Here is a 23136-nt window from a genome sequence, read left to right as displayed (position 1 = left end):
GCTTTAAAATGAAAGCGTACATGTTCAAAATATAAACCCAGTTAAATGTTTATAAAACTGTTTACATGTGATCTTTCTGTGTTCCCTAGATAAAAATAACAGACAAACATGTATTACATTTTTCTCTTATGTATGAAAGTAATTAACTAAGCTTACTTTGTGCAATGTATTTTAATCCTCAAAAATTCACGGTGCAACATTTTAAAAAGTAACAACTATCGTAAAAGCAAATATTTAATTCTAATGCTTTCTCTTCGTGCAAAACTAAATTTACTTAATTTTGTGCCAAATCCGGATTTGGTCTCTTTGTGAAGCATTGCCTTGACAGTTTGAGTTTGAATGTTAAAACGAATGAATAATGACGTCATTCCAAAGCGCTGGACAAAAATGAAAGGAAGGTAGTTCAAAATGAGCTCAACCCTTCATTAATGATTATCTAAAGACCTTGAGTGGTTGTAATATTATACAAATGAGACACACACGCATTTGCATTACCAAAACATTTTTAATTTGGATTGAACACACAAAACATTCAATTGGCATATTATATTATTTGTCTATATACACAATACAGATGTGTTTTTAAAGGCAGTTTAACCAATCTACATCTTTTTGTGCATACTCTCTGAAATACAAGTTACAATGGTTAGTTTTTAAAGCTCTATTGGTGCAGCAAAGGTACAAATGTTTTGCCCTTTTTTAAACTTTAAAAACAAGCAGGCACTTTCTTCCTTACAAGTTAATGCCGGCCTTCCTGCATTATTTTCCACTGACATGTTTTATTTCCCTGAAATGTTTAGGATTAAAATACGCCTCCATCTCATCTAGACAAAAAACAACTTCAAACTGTTTCAGTTCAGTGACTCCCAACCATTGTGACAAATTGATTTGATTACACTTGAAATGTATTCAAAAGTCAAACATCCATAGCAATTGAGTTTTGGCAGTGAAGGAGTTGGTCAGAAAATATTTATTCATTGCAAATATCATGGTTCATCTTTGCCAGTGCATAGTTTTTATATGTAAATTTTGTTCTTTGTTACAATAAAGGTCGGGAAACACTGGTTTATTGTGTAGAGCGGATGGCAAAAACAAGTCAAGTGCATGCATCTCTGTAAAGTGCTAAAGCATTTCCCGGTTGCTCAACCTCTGCAGAAAATCATTACAACAACAACCCCCAAAAATAGTCAATATAAATGATGGCAGAGCATTACAGACACAAAAGCTGTGTATTATTCCACATCGTTTACTTGGAAGCTTGCATTGTTTGTAGTTGAGAAAATCTTTGTTTTGCTTATTCGGTTTTACCCCTTCAGTCCACGTTTCCCATCTTTGGCCATTGATTGACAAACCCGAGTTGGTCCACGCTATGTGCCGTAGTGCGTGACGTAGTAGTCGTGCACGTACATCAGCACGGCCACCGGTTGGCCGATGATGAGTGACATCCACACGGCCGCGTTGCCGTAGATGCCGTTCAGGAAGCGACCCACGAACCAGGCCAGGGGAACCTGGCGAGAAAAAGAGGGCTGAAGACGGCACATCCGTTTGTCGTAAAATCGAATAACACAACTAATAAACCTCCGCAATCGCATTTGACGTCTAGTAATAGTTGCCATTTGGCCTTACCTGAGCCATCATGCCCATAAAGGCCCAAAGTCGGAACATCTTCAGAGGGATGCTTACCAAATACTGAGGAACACAACCAAATCCAAGAGTTAACGAGAAAAGTGAAAATAAAAACTGGGAAGTTTTTTTTTTATGGCAATTACTTCGTGGAAGAACGCAGACAGCATAAAAACGGCACTTTGGGCCACCAGCTTGTTGACGCCTCTCTTCAGCATTGGCTTGTAGAAATGTCTACAAAATCGACATAGTTAGATCGTTGCTAGGTGTTCCTAAAGACGCCTCCGCTCACCTCAGGCACCACTTGTGAACCGGGATGTTCCAGTTGGCCCAGAAGTAGGTGACGCTCTCAGAGTTCCTGCACGAATGACATTTCTGTATCTACAGTATGTACAGTACCTTTTAAAGATGGAATATACTGTAAGATCTTCATACTTACCACCAGTCCCTGTAGAACTCTCTGTCCCCAAACTGTAGCAGCTCAGCCACAAAGTTCATGGATGAGTGGAAGAACCAATAGAAAAAGATTAACCAGATCAGATGGTTGGGAACCTGAGGAAACAGAGAATAGAGAAAGATTAGGAAGGAGACTCTTAAGAAGCGGTGTCGTTTTTAAGACACTCACTGCCAACTTGAGAAGTCGCTCCACCATTCTGGAAAAGTCCATTTCCTGTGTGACACACAAACAATTGTCACAGAGTCACACAACACAACTTGTTGTGTTTGACATCTTACCTGGAACGGCTTCATGGAGTTCTGTATGGTCGGAACCATCCACTGGGAAACAAAAACAAATCACGTTAGTTTATTGAACTAACATTTGTGTTTGGCGGCAGAAACATCACCTGCTGTATTAACCCCACCAGCAGCTGCATGAAGAACAGCTGCAAGGAGAAGCAAAGCACACGTTTCAAACTCCCCCAAAGGGCCCATTAGTTGATGCCGTTATTTCAAACGTCACCATTTCAAAGAGCCGTCTCAGGAGGAAGCGTTTACGTATCCGGGGCGAGCGTGGGAAGTTGAGCTGGTAGCAGAGCGTCGGCGCAAACACAAAGTAGTACATGTCTGTGGACAAACCAGCGGGAGATGACTACTCCTCCAGTATTTCAAAGGCACCAAAACAATCGGTGTCACCTCTGTGCGTGAGATTCCCAGGGTAGGAGACATTGGTGTGCACCGCTGAGCCATTGAACTGAGCCACAGACGGACCTGGAAATCAGTCGGCTTAAAATACTACAGCTCACTGAGCTGACCCGTAAAGTTAACGACACTCACAGGAGTAGGAGCGAGTCAACCTTTTGGCTTTGGCTTGTCTGATCTCCCGGCACCACCTGTTGGTGTCCTGGTATGAGTACAGCTTGAGGAGCAGCACCGTGTAGACACCCAAGGAGAGAACACCGCCCACTGACAAACACAGATACTGACACTTCATATTAAGATGACAAAAAGACTTGAGGCTTTACTTACCGGGGGTAACGGAGGTGACAGTGAGAACCGTCGCGGAAGGAAAAATCAGCAGTGATGTTAAATTGAAGATGTGAAGAATCAAGCCAGTTGTTTCCGACACCGTTCCCTTGAAGAAGAAATTTTTTTTATTTCTTTTTTTAAATTTAAAACTAATAAATACAACCAATACCTAAAATATAATAACAGTAATAATCAGTGTATTAAAAAGCCGAGCAGGATCTCACCACAGCCAAACGTCTCTCTGTATACAAAGCTGCCAAGATGAACACGTTGGATGCTAGAAAAACAGCAGAGCAGAGCGAGAAAGAAACATCATCAAGTGTGAACTTTGGCAAGAATACCTGACTTTATGACTAAGGACAGCTCTTGTTCAAAACAGCTGCATGGACTGCAGATGAAAAAGACTCATGTTTAAAATGAGATAGACCGAATTAATAAAGAACTGTGTTGATATAGAATTGCTGATAGAAAATAAAATGAACAATTGAAATGATTAGATTAAAAAAAAGGAATATAAAATTGAAAAAATGCCTAAATATAAAGTACAAAGACATGAATTCAATGATAAATTGTCATACCGATGATGAGGCAAGCGGCTGGCCAGCTATAGGGGTCTTTCAAGAATAGCGACACCACCTGTATGGGGTCTACCAGGATGCCATACCTGAGGAAGACAACGGCTTGAACTCAGATTCATTGTCAACAAATGTGGGGAAAATGGATCATTGAATAGTACTTCACTTTATGATATTCTCCAGGAAGAGGCGGGCATTACTCAGCACCTGGGAGAAGCCAAAATACATTTTCACGTTTGTTTCAAAGTAATCACAGTCAATTGAGGGGCAGGTGTTTATTGCTGTCTTGCTCAATAAGAAGGTCAAGGTGCGCCCAACATATCTGATAAACATTTATGGCAGCGCTTGTTTCTGATGAATAAGGTCGGAGGTTTGTTCATCAAGCTGCGATGCAACTGTTGCTTTTACTCAACGTGCTGTCTGACTTGTGTTTTAGTAACCTTTAGCAAAGACTGCAAGCCTCAAGAGGGCAAGTGACTGAATGGAGTAAATGGTGCCACTTCAAGTCTGAGGGACTGAAATCTTGTTTCTGCAGTTTGACAAAAAAAAAAAAAATCTAATTTTAGACGAGTCTTACAAAACATTTAATAATTGGACTGCCTATTTATAGACAGCGGGTGTTTTATTTTCGGATCACGGATATTATAGGTGCCTGTCAGGCAAGGTAAAGGGAGGACAAAGGGACTGTTTACAAAAGTCGTGCACTGTAGTGTAGATCATTATCAGGAGACTTTGATTGTTGAGTAGTTTTACTTGGTTTTATTTACCATTTTAATGGTTAACTTGTTTATATACTTGCATGATGTGGATTATACGATGGCAACAATTTGAACCTGCAGCATATGAATTCACATGACAACTATACTCACCAGCATGACAACACACCAGTTGAGGATTCCTCTGTAGTTACTGAAGCCGCTGGCGGAGCTCAGAAGAGACTCCTGTCGGACATGGCAGCTGTATATGGGGAAAAAAAAAAAAAAAATCATCACATGGGCTAAATGTTGAAACTGAATGTGACACATGTTGCCAAATAATATTTGGAACAAAAGTTATTTTGTAACAACTGTGCACGTTTGTACTTGCCCATTTAGATATGTCTTTTTTTTTGGTATGATTGAGTCAGCAATGCATATTTCAAAATGCAACTGTAGGATCTGCTTGTGTTTTTAATCATAGATGCAATAATTGCATTACTGAGCAATTGTGTATTCATTTTGAACTTGCCACAAAACTTCACCTGAGGTTTAAGCACTCCGTGGCGATTCCACACCTGTCCTTGCTACATTTGGGTACATCAGGATTTTCCTCAACTCCCTTTAATTTGCAGAATTACAAATTACAGATATGTATTGAATGGAAGTGCTGCTACACAGTACGTATAGCAAACTGAAAGAGATGTCAACCCCATGGAAAAATCGCACTTTACTAGTCGAGTACTGCATTATGTGGCAATCTAGTACAAGAATGTCCGATTGTCTTTAGTTACCTGAGTCTCTCGTTGATTTCGTCCACTGGACTCTCCGGCTTGTTGTGTTTATCAGCGTGCTGTTGACCCGGTTCTCTTATTGCTTTCCCATTGCTATTAAGACGCCTTCCCGACTCGTCCGTCTTCTTACCGGGACACGGTGGTGGTTTCTCGCCGCTGTGCAACTTGCCCCCATTGGCTTGCTGCTTGACGCTGCCAGTGATTGTGGTTCTCCTCTGACGGGTTCCGGGCCCTCTCATCTCAGGTCGATCACTCATTACGTCTCATGCAGTGTTCACCTGACAGGACATGTCGGCCCGCCGATGTCCTTTGCTTGTCAGTGGGCCCAGCAGGACACGCGTGACGCGGTTACAAGCGCAGAGGTTGAGTCCGATTGGAAGTCTGGAGGCGGTCTTTCATATCTACGCTATCAAGATATTGGTGCAATTAGCAAATGGGTTGCCAGATCTCACTTATCCACCTCCCCACTCCACAGAGCATGTCTCCCGGGTGACGTCCGATTCTATCACAGCTCAATAAGCAATTTACTAATCGGCATTCTAATATTTACCCCGAAATCACAAAGGGTGCTAATTCGGCGACTCTGCAAGGAATTTGACTTTGCGTTGCATTTGTATGCTTTTATAAATATCACCGCTAGATGTCAGTAGAATTAAGAAAATGTTGCATCGATAAACAACCAGTAAAGTGTTTGTTGGATAAATGCCCTAAAAGTCTGTGCTGTTCTCAAAATAACATTATTTTACTTAAAAATTATAGGGGATATATGTTTTAAAGGGAAAAGTTACCAAAACTCACTTATTTCCTCAAAGAACTACAAAATAGTTCGCTTGACAGTTCACGTGTTTCCAACCAGCCAATCGCCTTTGAGACTTTAGTCACGGGTTCAATTTGACCAATGGTTAGCCCAGCGGTGTAATGTCGACGTCTCACAGGAAGACACATTTGAAGTTGAGCTTGACCATGCGCTAAATGTTTTTATATCAAACGCTTAAATCCGCACATGTGCCCACGACACAACGTAGAATCGTTTTATTTGCCAAGAAGATTTTAAAAAGTAATGAAAAAGCTCAAGAGAAGCAAACTAAATGGGACGAATGTACCTGTCACGAAAGGTAGGTCGGTCGGGCTACTGTTATTAGCCAAAAAATAAGAATACAATTTGGACACATTCATTTTTTATCTCCAACTACTAACTTTTGACTTCGTGGTAACCCTTGAATTTTACCTTGCTACCGTAAATTCGCGCTTGTAAATGTTGCCTGCGTGGCAGTATGGCACCATACCAACAGATGGCTGACTAAATTGATTTTGCAGAATAAAAGTTTTGCATCCAAGTACTCCTTTCAGTGAGGAAATCATTCATGGCCCTACTCTGCTAACACCTTTTGTATGCCACTGTGTTACAGAAGTGAACTGTGGGAAGAAGCAGAAGTTGACTGAGATCCACCTGGCGTTAAACAGGTAGAAACTTAGTCACTGTCATAGATGGGTGGAAAAAAATAAAATAATACACTGTTTGTTGTTGATGAATAATATTTGGGCCAATTAAGTGATTTACTTGGCCACTCACAAAACAATATTTGCCCTTAATTCCACAGTGATCCGGTGGACATCGAGTCCCTGAGGAGGGCTGCGGCCAGTCAGGGAGGGCTGCTTTCAAATGAACTTCGCAGGAAAGTGTGGCCCAAACTACTCAACGTCAACGTGTATGATCTTCCACATAAGCCTAGTTAGTGTCAAATTTAAAGTGTGGTACTTTTGAAAGGAATACGATGTGTAATACAAGATATGTTGCAGGAAAAGATGGACGAGAGAACCACAAGGACTACAACCAGGTGGTTCTTGATGTCAAGAGATCCATGAAGCGCTTTCCAAAAGGTCCTTCTCCTTAAAACGGCACGGTAGACTTTGACGTCAGAATCGCTCATGTCGCTCGTCTTCTCTGGCAGGTATGCCGTCTGCGGAGCGAGCTGTACTCCAAGAGCAGCTTGTTGATATCATCCTGGAGGTTCTGAGGTGCAACACGCAGCTCAACTACTATCAGGGCTACCACGACGTGGCCGTTACGCTGCTGCTGGTTGTTGGAGAGCGTATGGCCATCGCCATGCTGCATACTTTATCCAAATATCATCTCAGGTAGCACACAGTATTATTTTGTGTTTAATATTACAACTTTATTGTCCCTTAAAATATTGGTATTGTGCTGCTATGACATGTAGATGGCAGCAATTCCTAAGGCTTGGAGGTCCTTTAGCAGGGGCAGAGGTTCTCCTTTTGACATTTATTTTTCTTTGCAGGGACTTTATGGATCCGACAATGGACAGCACAAAGCACATTTTAAACTACCTGATGCCTTTATTGGAAGAAGTTGACAAAGAACTGCATGACTTTTTGCTCAGGTACGAGTCCATCAAATTTCTTTTGAGGGGGGGTGATGCAATTAAATACATTTTCTTTATTTCGATGTTCTTTAGAGCGGAGGTGGGAACCATCTTTGCCCTATCTTGGCTAATCACTTGGTACGGACACGTCCTGTCCGAGTTCAAACACACGTTGAGACTGTATGACTTCTTCTTGGCCTCACACCCCATTATGCCAATCTACCTCGCTGCTACTGTAAGCAAAACTTCAGCCCCTGCCTTCCTCTGAGGAGATAATAAAAAAGTTGATCCTTCTTTCTACCAGATTGTGCTGTACAGAGAGCAGGAGGTGAAGCAGACGGAATGCGACATGGCCATGGTGCACCACCTCCTCTCTCGCATCCCCCAAGACCTTCCGTACGAACTCCTGATCGGCCAGTCCCAAAACCTGTTCAACCGCTACCCTCCAGCTGTGCTGGCTAAACGAGCGGCGCTACAATCTCGTAAAAGGTTAGAAGCACCCCCTGCTAACTACCGTAACATTTCACACATAGATCCCATTGAAATTGATAAAAGAATTTTCCATCTTCAGAGGTACAGTTTTATCAGAGCTATGACAAGAGGAAGTCCAATGCACTGCATGACGCTTTCCGAGACCCACACATTTTTTGTTCTTTTCCAGCTTGTCCATAAGCACCTTCAAGGCCTTTCAACAATCAACCTTCCACCAGAGACCGGACTCGGTTCTCCAGCGTCTCACCAAGGCTCAGGCCACCACTTCCAGACAAGGTAATGATGGCAATATTCTGAAGTTCTCCATATAATGGTGGTGCTCATCTAATTTAGTCAGCGAGAAGGCCATTGAAAAAGATCATCATCATCATCACTGAACATAGATACACATACTAACAGTTAAGATCCTAAAAATCTTTTTTGTTCCATATCAAGTCACAGTCATGGATGGAGTCTAACTCAGTATTGTTCATCATAAGAGCTACTGAAAAAAAAAAATCAATGCTCTACTCTTCTGTGTGTCTATTCCTGGTGTTGTAATATCCCTCAAAATCCTCCTCCCCAAAAAACAAAATGCAGCGTGAAATCCCTCCCCCTCCGCATCCTCCTCCTCTTCACCCTTGTTCTGTGCTCGCCGCAGCTCGCCACTCGGGCCTGGACGTAGCTTTGCCCCAGGATGGAGGCCAGCGGTGGGGGAAGGGGAGCAGGATGGTGAAAATGGCGGTCTGGGGGCTGTCAGCCACACTGGGGGCGGCCATTTTTGCCGTGGCCCAGACGGCCATGGAGTGGGCGCCCGACACGTTGTTACAGCTCTTCTGATGGGCTTCTTCTTAGCTTCACGGCAAGGACTCGAACCCTGTATCTGAGGCGGAAGTAGCTCCATGGTTTAAAGTCCCACGGTTGGTCATTACTGTGTGTGTGTGTGTGTGATCCATATATGTCTTATTTATGTTAGTGCGCTTGCGGGAATCTCGGAAACCAAAAAGTGCCCTAAGGGGCAAATAGCCTAAGGCCAAATAACATTTAAAAACTGAAAGCTTCTCAACGTGGATTAAGAGAATGAAAAACGGGGGGTGCACAATTAATTGTTGCATTGTACTCGAGCATAATAATAGGACTTTTTCAGAAAACGTTTGTATATTTGTCGATTTTTATGTTTTCAAACTGTTGAGCTGCACCCCCCCACACACCCACTAAATAAATACATGAAGCTCTCACGTTGAAATATTAAGCAGGGTTGTACCCAAACAGAACTTTTACTTAACCCTAATCATAGACGAGCAAAAATATTGTAATTATTCATAACGTGCAATGAAAACAAAATTTAAAAAATGGATTTATTCCTCTGAAAAAGTAGTCTCTTGGAGGAACATTCAAGAGTATTATCGTTTACTACATCCAAAAATTGAATATTAATAATACAGCTGTGTGTGTGTGTTAGCAATGTAGCGATTTCCCCAGCAATGCAATGTCTGCTCCGTGTACCGACGTCTTCTGCTTTGAAATATTCATCAGCTTTTGCAAGCTTGCGCCAGCTGCATCTGTTAGCCCAAGTTCGCCTTGGCCTGCCTCGGTCGGCTTGGCCCTCCGCTCAGTTGAAACGGTGACTATAATAACGTGTACACCCGTTTTGTTTTGTTTTCGTGGAGGACTTATTGTTTTTTTTTGCACCCCATAATGAACACGTGCCAGTTGGATGCTCTGATGACGGGCTGTTTGTTCTACACTGTTGCAGTCCGTCAAAACAAATCAAGATGTGGCTCCTAATCCCAAAAACTGGCAAAAACACCATGCAGCATTTAGCTCCTCGTAGTTTACCTAAAGTCTTTTATGTATCGCTAACCTGCCTTACAAACAATTGCCGACTGGCAGAAATAATCAAGAAGATGCTACTCAAATTGTTAAAGCTGTGATCTAAAAAAAAAAAAAAGTAGTCCTGTAGGTGTCGCCAATGTGCCTCAAACTATTGCTGAATATCAAATCACGACTTGACTTCCTACAGCGTTGCTAAATTTGAGGAATTATCAGTCCCCGTCAGTGTGTCACTCCATTAGCTAGTTTGTTAGTTGGCCGCTTTTCTGCAATAGAAAGCTTATAGAGACTTTTATTGTTAATTACTTTAATTAGGCGCTCAATAAGTCAGCGCCTTGCAGGCCAGTTTGAATTTTGTGTCAGTGCTTTTTTTGCACAAACATATCGTTTTAATTCGCACAGCCTGACTTTTTGTTGTAGGGCACCATTAAGAATTACTGAGGTCAATAAAAGTGAAAATGAAACCTAATTAAAAAATAATGGCGCACAAAAGATATTTGAAAATTTGGACAAACTTGCCCCTGCTATCAAACAAGAAGACGTGTACGGAACATTCATTATGCCAACGTGCTTTAAATAAGTGTTTCTTGAAAGGATAGCAAAAAAAACATTTAAAAAAAATAAAATAATATTTATTACTGCAGCGCTTATTCAACGATGCCAAAGAATTCTTATGTATTGGTAGTCCTCTGAAATTGCACCGGTGCTTTCGTGAAAAGCAGTGAATAAACAATGATTGATGGTATTCTTATGTTTTCTGTCCTCTATTTTGGTAAGTTAACTTACAAAAAACATTTTTACCTGTTCTCCAATTCTGTACAAAATATAAAATGCCCAACATTGATTTCATAGTTCCGCAGAAAGAATTGCAGTTCTATTACTTTCAAGAGAAAATCATAGTCTAAGTACAAGAATTTACTAGTCATTTCTAAAGACATTTGGTTGGATTTGATCAAAAGTAATACCATGCTGTTACTATGCTAACAATTTTGTCGGCCCCTGTCAGAACAAATCAATAATACTTCCAGTGCGGACCGAACGCTAATGCTAAAAACAATACTCGTAGCAAGTTTGCATCTGTGGTGCTTTGCCTTTGCAATTAAATGATGCGTAAATTCAGATGTTGTCAAAAGGCATCCACTGAGAATGGAGGTCATAGTTTTGTGTGGGGGTTGTGCACCCCTGGCAAGGGACACATGCACACACACACACACGCACACTCTTCTTGCAACATTAGTCACTACTTGTTGGTGCCCTAAAAGGCCAACTCGGGTTACCTTCCAAATCTACAAGCATGTGTTTGTGTTGCATGTGTGCATGTAGAGGTGTGTGTAAAGCGGCATGCACGTGTGCTTTGTAGCACACGGCCCTCGCCAGGGACGACAGCTGCTCCAGGGGTCTGCCTGTTTACATACTCAATGTATTTTTTGGGAGGAAGTGACATCAGGCATTGTGGGTCAGTGGTAGTGTCGTTGTCTCCCAACTAGTTGGTTGTGGGTTTAATCGTCAAACCTGGTGATCAATTCGGAGTGGCCTTCAGTGAAGATGAGGCTTGTAGTTTTCTCCCAGTGAATCTAGTAGCAGGCTCCCTTTGGTCATTTGAGTGAAGGATTGTGTTTGCTCTCCATTTGGCGGTTTGTGCAAAAATAATTGAAATGACTAAAAGGTAGCAAGATTTTGTACAAAAGCTTGTTGGAGTGAAATGACTGTGTCTGTAAAATCCATTCTGCGCCCAAGCCCTCATGTCTTACAAGTCACCCTCCCCCAACTCAGCCCTTCACTCTGTCATGGATCAGAGAACATGTCGCAAAGTGCTTCGCAGGCAACACGTGTGCCCTGCAACCCTTGCATACTGATGATGTGTCTCCGCTTCTTCCTGCCTGAAGTCTAAATAGGAATTTACTAGCATTATTGTATTGTTTTTTTTTGGAACAAATAGTTTCTCCGTTGCATCACTCAAATGAAAGAAAAGAAGGCGATAAAAAGCTCCAATGGAGACATTAACACCAGTCTTCTAAAAAAAAGACACTCCCTTAATTGGTGTTCAGAGCTGTCAAGGCAGTCTGGCGAGTCGCGGCCTAAATTAAACTATTTGGAACATCGGTGCAGCAGGTGAGATCTTTGCAAGCGAAACTTTTCAATTTCAACCTTTTCCACATTAAGAGTAACAAGAAGAAGTTTCGTATGGTGAATCTCTGATAACCCCGGGGCCTCATTAAGATGAAATCTCCGCCTGGCCATTCACTTCTCCGAATACCTTTTCAGACTTTTCGTGCATGCTTTTAGTACGTCAAGGCGGACTCCTCTTGGGCTTTCTGCACATGACCTCTCTCTCGTCTTCTTAGCCCGCTTGGGGTACCCCCAGCACCTCGTATCCATGGAGACCAGAGGGAATTTGTACGTGCTCCAATCAGATGATTTCTCCTCTTTTAGACGAGTTGTCAAACTGTCAAATATTCTTCGTCTCCGCACGGCTCTGCTCGATTTTTCTTAACAAGCCCTAAAAATGTCTGGGAAAGGGAAGAAACCAAGTTCTCCTGAACCCTTATCAGTAATTTCACTTCATTACTTTTGGTACAAATTCTGACTAAATTCCCATCATTGATTTCACTTGGACTTTTTTTGTATTGTACAAAATCCTACTTTTAGTACTTCAGTGTTTATGTTGTGGTTAGTGTTTATTATTTTAATTATTATTATTTTTATCCCAAATCCTACTAAAGCCTTTCCTGGTTGATCCATATGTCAAACAAAAATGTCATGGACACTGCATGAGTCCTAAAATAGCCAAACTGATTTTGTCCATCCGCCATATTTGCATGCGACGCTGACTGATTTCACAGTCTGTTAACGTTCTTCCCACATGGCGATGATGTCCTGTTAATCTTTTCAGCCTCGCTGTCAGTACGCTAATACGCCAACGACGCCAGCCCGGGATGGCTAGTTCATATATTTTTTTAAGCTTCAATTGGATCCATCCGTGTCACTTTTTTTCCTTACAGCGGGGGAACGCATCAATCTGTCTTAAATCGCACAGGCTCAAACGCACGTCCTTCATTTTGAAACGCCGTTGGGGAGGGTGCGTTGCAGAATGTCAACAAGCGTTCAGTCGTGTGTGCTTTCGTGTTTGCATGTGAATTTGTGGGTAAATGTCAAGAAGTTGGCAGCCTAACGGCCGGCCCTGACAAATGATCCATAAAGGCGCAATGTGATTAGCTTGGAGATTGTCATTCATTCCAATGCAACTGTGGCGGTGAAATGACATGCCGTTTAATTACAACCAGAATGGACCCGTTGCTCGCTTAGACGTTTGTCATTTTCTCGGGATTTTGTCGGATTTCCCCACAAAGAGTCATGCGTTCCGATTGGAATTGGCAGTTGGAGTGATCAGATGCATGTCTCTTCCTCATTTCGAATACTTGGACTCGTAGTCCAGACAGCTCAAAGCTGTTTGCAGTTCTGTTTGATGCATGCATTTTGTATCTACAGGGAGTTTAGCAATCCACACCGTTCCTCCGATAGCACAGATTTCCCAAAGTGCTTAGTTTGCATGAAGTTTGCCCCAGAAAAAAAAAAAGGTGAGCACGTTCCATCTGTGCAGGCGTCTACAGCAGCAAAAATGAGAGACTTAAAAAAAAAAAAAACTTTAAAAATGAGCTTCACAGATCATTAAGACATCGATGGCCGGCCACGGCGGAAGCGCCCCGAGACACGGGAGGCTTCGTTTGACTGGAGACTCATCAAAAGATTCACGTTTTGGCAAACGCTTTAAATGGAGTCAAAGCGCACAGTGATCAAGGAAAGCCATGTCGTTCTTTACGGAGTCCGGGTGAGTGGGCTGGGGCTCCTCTGAAACTTTCATGCCTTCATTAGAGAGCAAAATAGATTAAAAGCTGTGAGCAGAACCCCACCAACCAACAACTTCCAATAACGAAAAAAAATATTTGCAATTTAGCATCGCTCATCTACCTAAAATATATTGTTCAAGTTTTAACACTCGTCACTAACGAGTTTTTGTTTTTTCCCCACATGCTTTATCATCTTGGACAAGCCGGAGCGTCAGCCGTAAACGTCTGCAATCACGGGGAAAACGCAGCATAGCCGTCGTTAACAGGATTGTGTACGCAACCGTCGATTATAGTCCCGACGTCTCGGCGTTTTTTTGATTGTGCTGTCACAACTTCCAGACGTGACATCGCTCAGCATCCTATTTTCAATCAGAGCCCGGGATTGACTATCATCTTAAAATGCGATGCCGCTGTCTCTTTTAATACATCTGTGGTGTTTATTTAAGTGACAACTGACAAAGTAGGCTTGTGACACCGACTTCATTTGCCGCGTCCTTCCTGTGCTTGATAATGCCATGCAGTAGTTCTCAGAGTAGCTTCAGGGCCTGCAAAATAATTTGCAGTAAATTATATTGCATCATCTAAAAAAAGTGCACGTGGGTATCACGTACGGGAACTGGGACACCAGTTAACTAAACAAACCAGTTATTCCTTCCTATAGCAAATAAAAGGAAAAATCGTGGCGTATAATCCCAAAAAATATGTAATATATGAAAAATATATAATATATATTTTTTAGGTGTAGGGGGTGACAACAGGACTAGTTTTGACTCTTATACTGTCAAAGAAAGCCATCTTTTTTATTCGTATGGTATCCGGGGGTTACATTGTAGTTAAATTTAATTGGTAATAGGATTAAAAGGGATTTTTTGGGGAAAAATGTTCCCGGAGCATAGCTCGAGATAATGATCCAAAACAGCTCTCAAAACATCCCACAATAACAAAGCGTGCGCGAGCATTGCCTTAGAGTTAAAATGATATTTAATAGGGAGAAACAAATTAAAGTCATTACAGTGTGATTCCGGGCCGTCCTTTGATGCCCGAATTTTACATTCTACTCCTTTCATCTGCTCCTGTCGCCCCATCCTGTCAACATGGCTCGTAGTCATTCGTTTGTGCTTGTTTTTAAGTATTCCAAATAAAATAGAAAGAGAATTTACTTGGAAATACACCTGCTCGCCAGCCCCAACAATTCCTTATGTTGCGTGACGAATGTGGATCAATATGCAAAGCATAATGACTATTGATTGTGTATGCGCAGCCAAACCAAGGAGGGAGGTTAAAGGATTCAGATAAGAAATAATTTGCTTTTTTTCTTTTACTTTATTGGACTGCAGTTTGCTTACATGTCCAGTGTTTGTTTAAAAAATAAAATTCCAAGCCGAGAAAATGCTAATTGTTTAGTGAGGTATTTTTAGATGTTGACCTATTTTGTCGCTTGTGTCGCCGAATAAATGAATGCAAGGATTGTTAGTCGGCACAATGTGCTCACACTAAAGCGTTAAGCGAACACTATTGCTAACCAAAACAGCAGCACCTGCTGGGTAATCAGTCTCCCAGATCATTTAAACATCTTGCTGCATGTTCCCTGTACTGTCTTTAATGATCTCCAAAACAGTTTATTCCTCTGTGGCCGCTGCGTGCCTCCATGTTTCTGTTGCCGGAGAGCTCTACAACCTATTTGAATTTACTTCAAGCTCCAGTTTCACTAGGCACAGATTCTAACACACGGGTGGTATTTTTTTAATAAGCGTTTCCGTAGTGATTAATAAATCCAACGGCAAGTGCACAAGTGAGAAAACCGGAGCTGGACAGGATAGAGTGAGCGAGCGAGCGAGAGAAAATCAAGCTTATCTCAGCGGCCAGGCTTCTGCAAGGTCACGCTGCACCCTCAAGAAGATGCCACCACTTCCTAGAATGACGCTGCAAAAAAAAACAATCATAGCCACGGAATGTAAAAGCTTGCATTTGCAAAAAAGAAATAGAGAAACTATGTGCCATGGGGCGGAAACAGGTTATGTTTATAGAGTTCAGCTTTTTGCTACTTGGATTTTCTTCGATGAAGTTGAGGATGTATCTAATTACAGTGAGGGTCTCACGGGTGGGTTCCCACCAGCTTGCAGGTGCCAACATCTTCCATCTCCAGCATATGGAGGAAGACCTCCGACCTAATTATTCTCAGCTCCAACTTTTCACTCAAGTGTCTTCCAGCTGTTCACCGAAGCTTAGTGCAAAATGCATTTTAGTTGCTACTAATGAATATTTCACAAATATTTGAAGCGCTACATCACGTTGGGATTTTAAACATCTGTAGTTTTTCAGACTATTAGCCTTCTCTCTACTTGGGTTTCCGATAAAGTCCCGCTTGATAATAACAACGAGCGCATTGCTTTAACCTTGGCGTGTTGCTGTGGTCACTCGGCAACGTTGTGTCGTCGAGTAAAAAATCCGCGTGAATCACTGTTGCTGACGCTGTTGAATTCACGTGGTGAAGTGTAGCGGAATCAATTACACGGCTAGATGCTCCCAATTAGACGAGGCCGATCAATGTCAGCCAAGATCACTTGCCTAATCTCGCACGCACACACACACACTGCATAGATGATTTGATAATTAAATCAATCTTAACAACTAGAGCTGCACTAATGAAGCTCTGATCTCAGATGAAATTCATCTGTACGTGCGTGGCTGTGTCTTGGCATTGTGTTGAATTGAACCCTTAGCCACGCCAGAATGGACCACACAAGCAGACCTTAACCAAGAGCTAACTAGTTTTACCAATGCTAATTAGTAACACACGGATGGTATTAGACAAAAAAAATAGTCACGTGAAATTCTTTAATAAGTACGCTCTCTGAGCACCATGGTGACATTTTGATTATGCCGGCAGAGATGAAGTGACTGCGTTGCCTGGTCAAGCTTAAACTCAGCAGGGGGCCACCATATAAATGTGTGTGTCTGAGATTTCATTGCTAAGCACCAACTTTGCGTTCTTACGCTGCCCGTAATGATGAGGGAAGAAAAAAATAAATAAAAAGGGCCCGATTTAATAACGTGATCCGTCAACCCGACGATATGATGATTAATGCAGCGATTCTTCGCCGTGGCGATACAATGGAAATAATGTAAAGGGAGATTAGGACGGACATGAGTGAGAGACGATGAAACGGAAAGAGGAAATGAAGCAAAAGTAGCACAAAAGAATAATGTGAGCAGTCGAGGAATTGAGGAAGAAAGACTCCAAAAGGGAAGAGATGGACGAGACCAAGGAGAAAGAAAGCATTTTACAGCAGCTCTGTTTCTTTTGAGGGATGTATCATAACACTCGTCACATCAATTGATTTGACTATCAAAGGCGTTCATTAGTTTTGCTTTCACTTGAAAGAATCCAAGTTGAGCTTCTACGCTGCCCTCTTTCTTTCTCGAACCAAAGAGCGCACGCATTTTCTAACGAGCCATATAAATAAAAAGTAGACTGACGTTAGCGTGCGCATCTTCAGTGTTGTTCTTCTGAAATGATGCAACACTTGCCGTCTAATTAGAGAGTCAGTGGACAGGACACAAAGCCCGAAGTGTCATTAGTCTTGTTTCTTGCACAGACGTGACTCATCGGAGAATGCAATTGCATTTGAAATTGCGTGTGACTTTCCGGACAGCTCGGCGTTGAGCTGAAATGCTGTGGAATTTTTTTCCAACTGTTGATATACGACAAAGTAGTAATGGAAGAATTGAAAGGGAAGTAGACGTCAATTGTCACATCTTTATTTCATTTTCAAAATGTGAGACTTGTTGCTTTAGATTGATATGTTGCTTATCGGCATATTTTATATATTTCTAGCATTTATTATTATTTTTCTAGCCTGGATTTCCCTCCCTTGTCTGGGCATCATGGTCGTTCAAGTCTTTTCTTGTCGCGTGACGGGAAAGCGGGGCGCTTTCGTCAGGGCATCTGTGTGTGTCTGTGTGTGTTTGAATGATTTCGTGTGTGTGTGTGCGCGCACTGACCCACTTTGTCTGCCATGCAGCAACAGAGTGGGCTGTGCATTTTTTAAAAGCAACAGTCTAGTTTAGGGCAAAACGTTCTTGTGAGAATCTTTTTTTTTTATATGACGAATAAAAAGTTATATTTCTTCCAAAAGATCAAACAATAATAAATTCCTATTGTTACTACAATCATATTTTTTAGATTCTTGTAATTAAATGGGATTGGAAGCCGTGTTTATTTTTCAGAGGAAAGTGTTTGAGAATAAAGTCTAAAAGTTATTATTCATCACGTAGCGTTGACTGTATGATTAAATGACAACTGCTTTAATTTGTACGTCTTGACTCAGCTCTCCACGTAATGGGAAGCCCCTCCCATCCCGACGCCGCTTTGCCCTCCGCTGCAGTAATGGCAACATCATGTATATTCCATGAGCGATAAAAGCAGCGACAATGATTGATGTGTGCGTGCCCCATGAATGTGTATGAGATGCCAAATGGTTTCCTTTTGATAAACCGCTGTTCACGTGATAAACAGTAGATAGAAGAGAAGACAGGACGGACTCTCATTTCAAAGCCTTACATCATTCGTCTTTCCTATTTTTGTGTCGTAATCATATGCTCACTTGTCTTGGAGCATACATTTGCTAGCTCTGACTGAATGCCTGAAGGCTACTAATTGGAAATGTGTGTTTACACGTCTGAATGCACATTTTTAGGTCAAGCTCGCTACATTTGAATTGTATTTGAAACTTTTTTTACCTGGGGAAAAAGCATTTAAAAAATGAATTGAATAATTCACCATTTTCATAAAAAAGGCGAAAAAAGATTTTAAAAAGAAATTCTAGTAAAGCTGTAATTGTTCACCAAACTCACGACCACAACGTAATCACCTCTAATGTCACTGTTATCGATGCTTATGTGTGTATTTCCAAGCCAATTATTTTGCACTAGAACTGCGTGCTTGGTACGTTTGTGCAACTGTGTGCTTGGTACGTTTGTGTAACTGTGTTTGGGTGTGTGATGTGGAAGTAATGACGCCCCCTTCTGAATTTTGCTGTCCAGCTAAATTACTCAACACTTTCTCATATCAGTCCTCCCGGGACGTCGGCAATACTGTCTCAAAGAGCCCCGGCAAGCTTATTACAGCCGTGGTCTTTATTGATCAACACGCACGCACACACACACACTTGCACTTTGCTCCTTTAGAGACGTAACACCTGCACATTGAGACACACCCACACACAACCATGAGAATGCCGATATGAGCTATTTTTGTGTGTGCATGACACACAAACACACACACACATAGACACACATTGGGTCATTAAGGGCTCTTCTCGCAGTGTGTCCTGTAAGCAGTTTGGTTCCCCGGCGGGGCGCTAATATACTGCTGCGTTTCCTTCGCATGTCATGGCGTCAGCTTTTTTTGTGGCCGTTAAAGCCACAGTTCCACTTTGCCGGCGGGCCCCGGGACCGCTTGGCGGCGAGCTCGGGGAGGCGACCGCTACGGCGCCGCAGATGTATTTCGCCGGAAATTGGCTAAAGGGAACACTTTTGAGACCTGTCGCTCTCGCTTTGCGGCAGAATGACTTTCAGGCATCGTATTAGGAACCCGCTGAGGAGAAAATGATAGTACAACAAAAGAGTTGAAGTTTCACTCGATTAAAGTTGTGATCTTAGTAATGGTAGCACTCTCCAAAATGGGATCTAATGAACGTTTGTTAGCTCAATGCTAACACAAGATGTGAAACACCATAGACTGGCAAAAGTCAATTAGCGTAGATGGAGTGTATTTCATGCCTGTGTGTGTTTCTGTGTGTGTGTGTTTGAGCACAATTCATTACAGCGATATTGATCTGGTCAAAGTCTCTTAGAGGTGCTACAGTTGCCTGCCTCTGTCCTTCGGAGACCACTATGACGATTTTGATTTATGATGACTCAGCTGGATTTTTTGATTTAGTTCATCCCCCATGAGTGCAGGGGGAATCATGACAGTGCATTTTGTTTTCAAGTTAATTAAAGTGGCGACGCACCCCCGACTCTACCAATTACGCTCGAACACATCCGTCGAAACACTTAGTAGCGCCCGTGGAAATTTTGACAAGCCTTACTTTAAAGATTTAAACCTTAAAATAGACAGATGATGTACCCGATCACTTAAATAGCGGAAAGATTTTTTTAGGTCATCCTAGCGAGCATTTGATCCCACGTGTTGCTAAGCGTTAAAATAACATTTAAAAACAGCTTTTCAGCAGGATGGAACTATCGCTATAAATTCCGAGCGCGGCAATAAACTAGAAATAGTTGTCACGAGCCGAGCATTCTTCACTCACTACGCCGACACGCCGCTTGTGTGTTAAGAAGATTTCAACCATCATGAATCACAGACGGGAGGAAGAGGTGCGATATGACCGCCTGCTTTAATGAAGATGAATGTGGCCAATAAACATCGGGCGCGTGTGCTTGTGCGGCGTGTAATCGAGTATTGTTGCTCCCGTGTGCATGTGGGCACGTCGGACTGCAACTTGGACTAGTGGAAGCAAAAGGCAGACACTGCTGTTGAAGTGTCCTTCAAGCTCTTTTCCCCTTGGACAACCACAAGTTGCTCCAAACGTAACTCAAGTGGAACATCAAGTCCTTCAAAGTCACCGCAAGATTCCCCAATGAATCCTCCTCCCGCCCCAACGATCGATGGCGCCCCGTCCCTCCTCGGACGTCTCCGTGCTGATTCCGTCCGACAGCCGGCGACGCACGATTAGGCGAAATAATACGCGAGGCGTCGCGTCGGACGCTATCGATTGCGCGGGAACGGTGTGCTGCGTCTCCTAATGGAAATCGGAACATGATCTCATAGTGGCAGACGGTCAGCTTGGATCATGTGACTTTGACTCTTCCGCTCTTGCCTTTATGCAGGGTGTGAAGCTCAGAGCTTTTGAAAAAATGATTAGCTAAAGTTGCCCTGATGCTGATGGCCGACGCGCTAAAAGCAGAGCGCAATACAACTTTAATAGCAGACACACACACACACACACAGCCATTTGTCTTCACTCTTCTTCATCACGTTGGCCTTTTGCGTCTTTAGTCCCTGAATGTCTAATGCTGACACGCAGCCTGTATATTGTGTGATTTTTTTTTTTTTAATGTGTTTTTTTCAGGTGCTGTGCCTGTGGCAGTGAAAATAAAGCCTATCATTTAGAGGAGCTGCCATTTTGCCAATTGCCCTCGACTGAAAATCACTCAGGTAACGACCTATCGCGGCTCTAGCTTGCCAAGGTCACATGACCAACCCCAGATATTTTCTAAGAAAGAAACTTCGATTGTCTGATTGCATCCTTTAAGCGAGTCATTGAATTCAAACTCCAGCATGGGTGCATCTTACATATTGTATGTTGTAATTTGTTCTTATTAAGCCAAACAGACTGTTGTTTATGTGCAGTGCCTGAGGGCATTGTACCTTAGCGGTGCAATAAAAGGCACATTAGAGCAAAAGAGATATTACAGTGGGGAAAAAATAATAATAATACAAGGCATACAGGTTGGGGCAAAGACCAACAAATGTTTTTTGTGCGTGGCGGTGGGAAGTCATCGGGCGAGTCAGGTTTCATAACTTTTTTAATAATAAACCTGACTCCCCTGCAGCCTCCAAATTCTGCCTAGCAACAAGTGTTTGCGTCGCTCTGGGCAATTCCATATTGCTCTATTTAATTTGCGCCACGGTCGAATAAATAATGTAGAGCGTGTGTCGTCTTTGCCGGTAAGATAGTCAGCGATGTCGTTTGTAGTAGGCGGTCGCCCCATTTTCTTCCAACCTGGGGGATAGATGGTGGGGTGAGGCGGATCATTCCTTCTTCCTTCCCTGGAAAAGTCTTCCCCATCAGGGGGAGTGCATTGCGAGCGCGTCCCCTGACAAAGCAGGAGGTCAAAGCGCTGTCACTCGCGTTGATGTAAAAGGAGGGAGGAATACAAAAGGAAGCGGTTGCAGAGAATCCAAACGAACGTGCAGTAGACATGCTGTCAAGTTGGCCCCGTGTGTGTGCGCGCGCGTTACCTGCTAATTGAAATGCGATGAGGTGTGAAACAACCCTTTAAAAGCCTATCCCGCTCCATGTGCTGTGTGCGTGTGCGTGCAATGCACATCAATGCGGTGTTTGTGTGAAGAGCACATTTACCTGTTTGCACATAAACAAGCAACAAATGGTGGCCACCAGTAGAAGAAGTAAGAAGCGAGTTTGACTCTACTGCACCATTTAAGAGACATGATGTTTTCGTGTCGGCGAAAACTGCACGGATCATTTTTGAACGATTCATCCCGCTCTTGTTGCCGATTAAGTTTTGCTCTTACTTTGAAAGCTTTGACTTTGCCCGCCGCAATATGAATGATTTAAACGACGAGCGCACGAGGGAACGCGGATGAACAATTTAAAGCCATCGCCCGCTTCGGGCTGAAAGGTCAAGTGTCGCGGGAAAACGGGAATTAACATATTTAAATGCTTCCGGGAAATAAATAAAGTATATTTCTCATGCTAAAATGAAGTCGTTCGATGCAAAAGTAAAACAGTCAAAGTTCCATTCTTGATAATAATAATATTAATAATATAGGGACAATTGGATTGGAGTTAATTCAGTGAGAAAGCAATACACAAACTGTTCTTTATGTTGAAACTAGCTTTTATTCTTAATAAGGAAGTGAAAGAAGGGGGGAAAAAATGCCCAGTGTTGTGTTTGTGCTTTACATTTAGGATCCCAAATATGAGCTCCCTTCCTCTCTCCAGAGGAAGAAGTCGGAAGCTCTGGAAAAAATCATCATCATCATTATCCTCTTCATGATCACGCTTTACAGTACAGATCTATAGAAATAATCCATCAGTCCATTCGTTGCTTATTTACAAGGCCTGAAAATATTGAATATCTAGAAAAGGACGTGTCGTCAAGTTCATTATTGTCACGTTGGCAACGCTTCGAGTAGAAAATGAGACTGCGGTTCTTCTTTCTACAAACAAAGCGTCATCTACCTGAATCTCTAAACTCGTTTGTTGTGCTACTCACGTTAAAAAAAAGAACTTTGAAGGAGTTACAATTGATAAGAGGAGCAAGAAGTGCTTTTCATATAAGAATAGATCAACTAACTCGTGGCTATAGTAGACTACAGTAGCGTTGTCTATAAGTGGTTAGTGGGCGTTCTCTTGTGCTGAAACATTGACCGCCAATTCAAAAGAGGCCTAATTGATGATTTTATTTTGTATTTGACGATCCATATTTCAGCACCAGAGGCCAAACAGTCGTACCCTCTACTTCTAGGTTATACTTTTAGGCTAATACAAGGCAGGCAGTGCATAAAAAGCATGTACAAAAAAAGGAAAAAGCCCTCCCGTCCGTAACTGTCATGCATATCGTGTCCCCGATCAATCGCCTCAGCGGAGAAGGCCTCAAAAGGATCACAGCAGTGTGTGTGTGTGTCAGTG

The 23136-nt window shown here is 42.4% G+C and overlaps 2 protein-coding genes across 5 annotated transcripts in view; one reads left to right on the top strand and one right to left on the bottom strand.

Moving 5' to 3' along the window:
- Positions 1-485: 485 nt before the first annotated feature.
- dgat1a (diacylglycerol O-acyltransferase 1a) lies at positions 486-5727 on the bottom strand. The gene is made up of 17 exons (XM_061268083.1): positions 5155-5727; positions 4535-4622; positions 3832-3872; positions 3669-3754; positions 3315-3367; positions 3091-3196; positions 2899-3027; positions 2758-2832; positions 2585-2688; positions 2469-2507; positions 2359-2400; positions 2249-2293; positions 2063-2175; positions 1916-1981; positions 1770-1857; positions 1627-1689; positions 486-1508 (listed from the first exon to the last, which is right to left on the bottom strand). Exons 1-17 carry the CDS (start codon positions 5409-5411, stop codon positions 1368-1370), a joined length of 1536 nt encoding a protein of 511 aa, XP_061124067.1. The 5' UTR covers positions 5412-5727; the 3' UTR covers positions 486-1367.
- Positions 5728-6049: 322 nt separating this feature from the next.
- zgc:63863 (uncharacterized protein LOC393372 homolog) overlaps positions 6050-23136 on the top strand; it is a 36564-nt gene continuing 19477 nt past the window's right edge. For 2 of the 4 annotated variants that reach the window (XM_061268092.1, XM_061268091.1), the window contains exons 1-11: positions 6050-6269; positions 6564-6618; positions 6756-6886; positions 6955-7035; positions 7107-7293; positions 7455-7556; positions 7632-7773; positions 7843-8027; positions 8200-8306; positions 8671-11954; positions 20830-20915. In XM_061268092.1, the coding sequence (XP_061124076.1) occupies positions 6215-6269; positions 6564-6618; positions 6756-6886; positions 6955-7035; positions 7107-7293; positions 7455-7556; positions 7632-7773; positions 7843-8027; positions 8200-8306; positions 8671-8849 (1224 nt within the window). In that variant the 5' untranslated portion in view covers positions 6050-6214 and the 3' untranslated portion in view covers positions 8850-11954; positions 20830-20915. The remainder of the gene's footprint in view (positions 6270-6563; positions 6619-6755; positions 6887-6954; positions 7036-7106; positions 7294-7454; positions 7557-7631; positions 7774-7842; positions 8028-8199; positions 8307-8670; positions 11955-20829; positions 20916-23136) is intronic. The other 2 variants (XM_061268095.1, XM_061268093.1) reach the window with 1 other exon arrangement.

The sequence above is a fragment of the Syngnathus typhle genome, linkage group LG20 (genome assembly GCF_033458585.1).
Source record: "Syngnathus typhle isolate RoL2023-S1 ecotype Sweden linkage group LG20, RoL_Styp_1.0, whole genome shotgun sequence".
Classification (NCBI taxonomy): domain Eukaryota; kingdom Metazoa; phylum Chordata; class Actinopteri; order Syngnathiformes; family Syngnathidae; genus Syngnathus; species Syngnathus typhle.
This window is presented reverse-complemented; position numbering and strand designations above follow the sequence as displayed.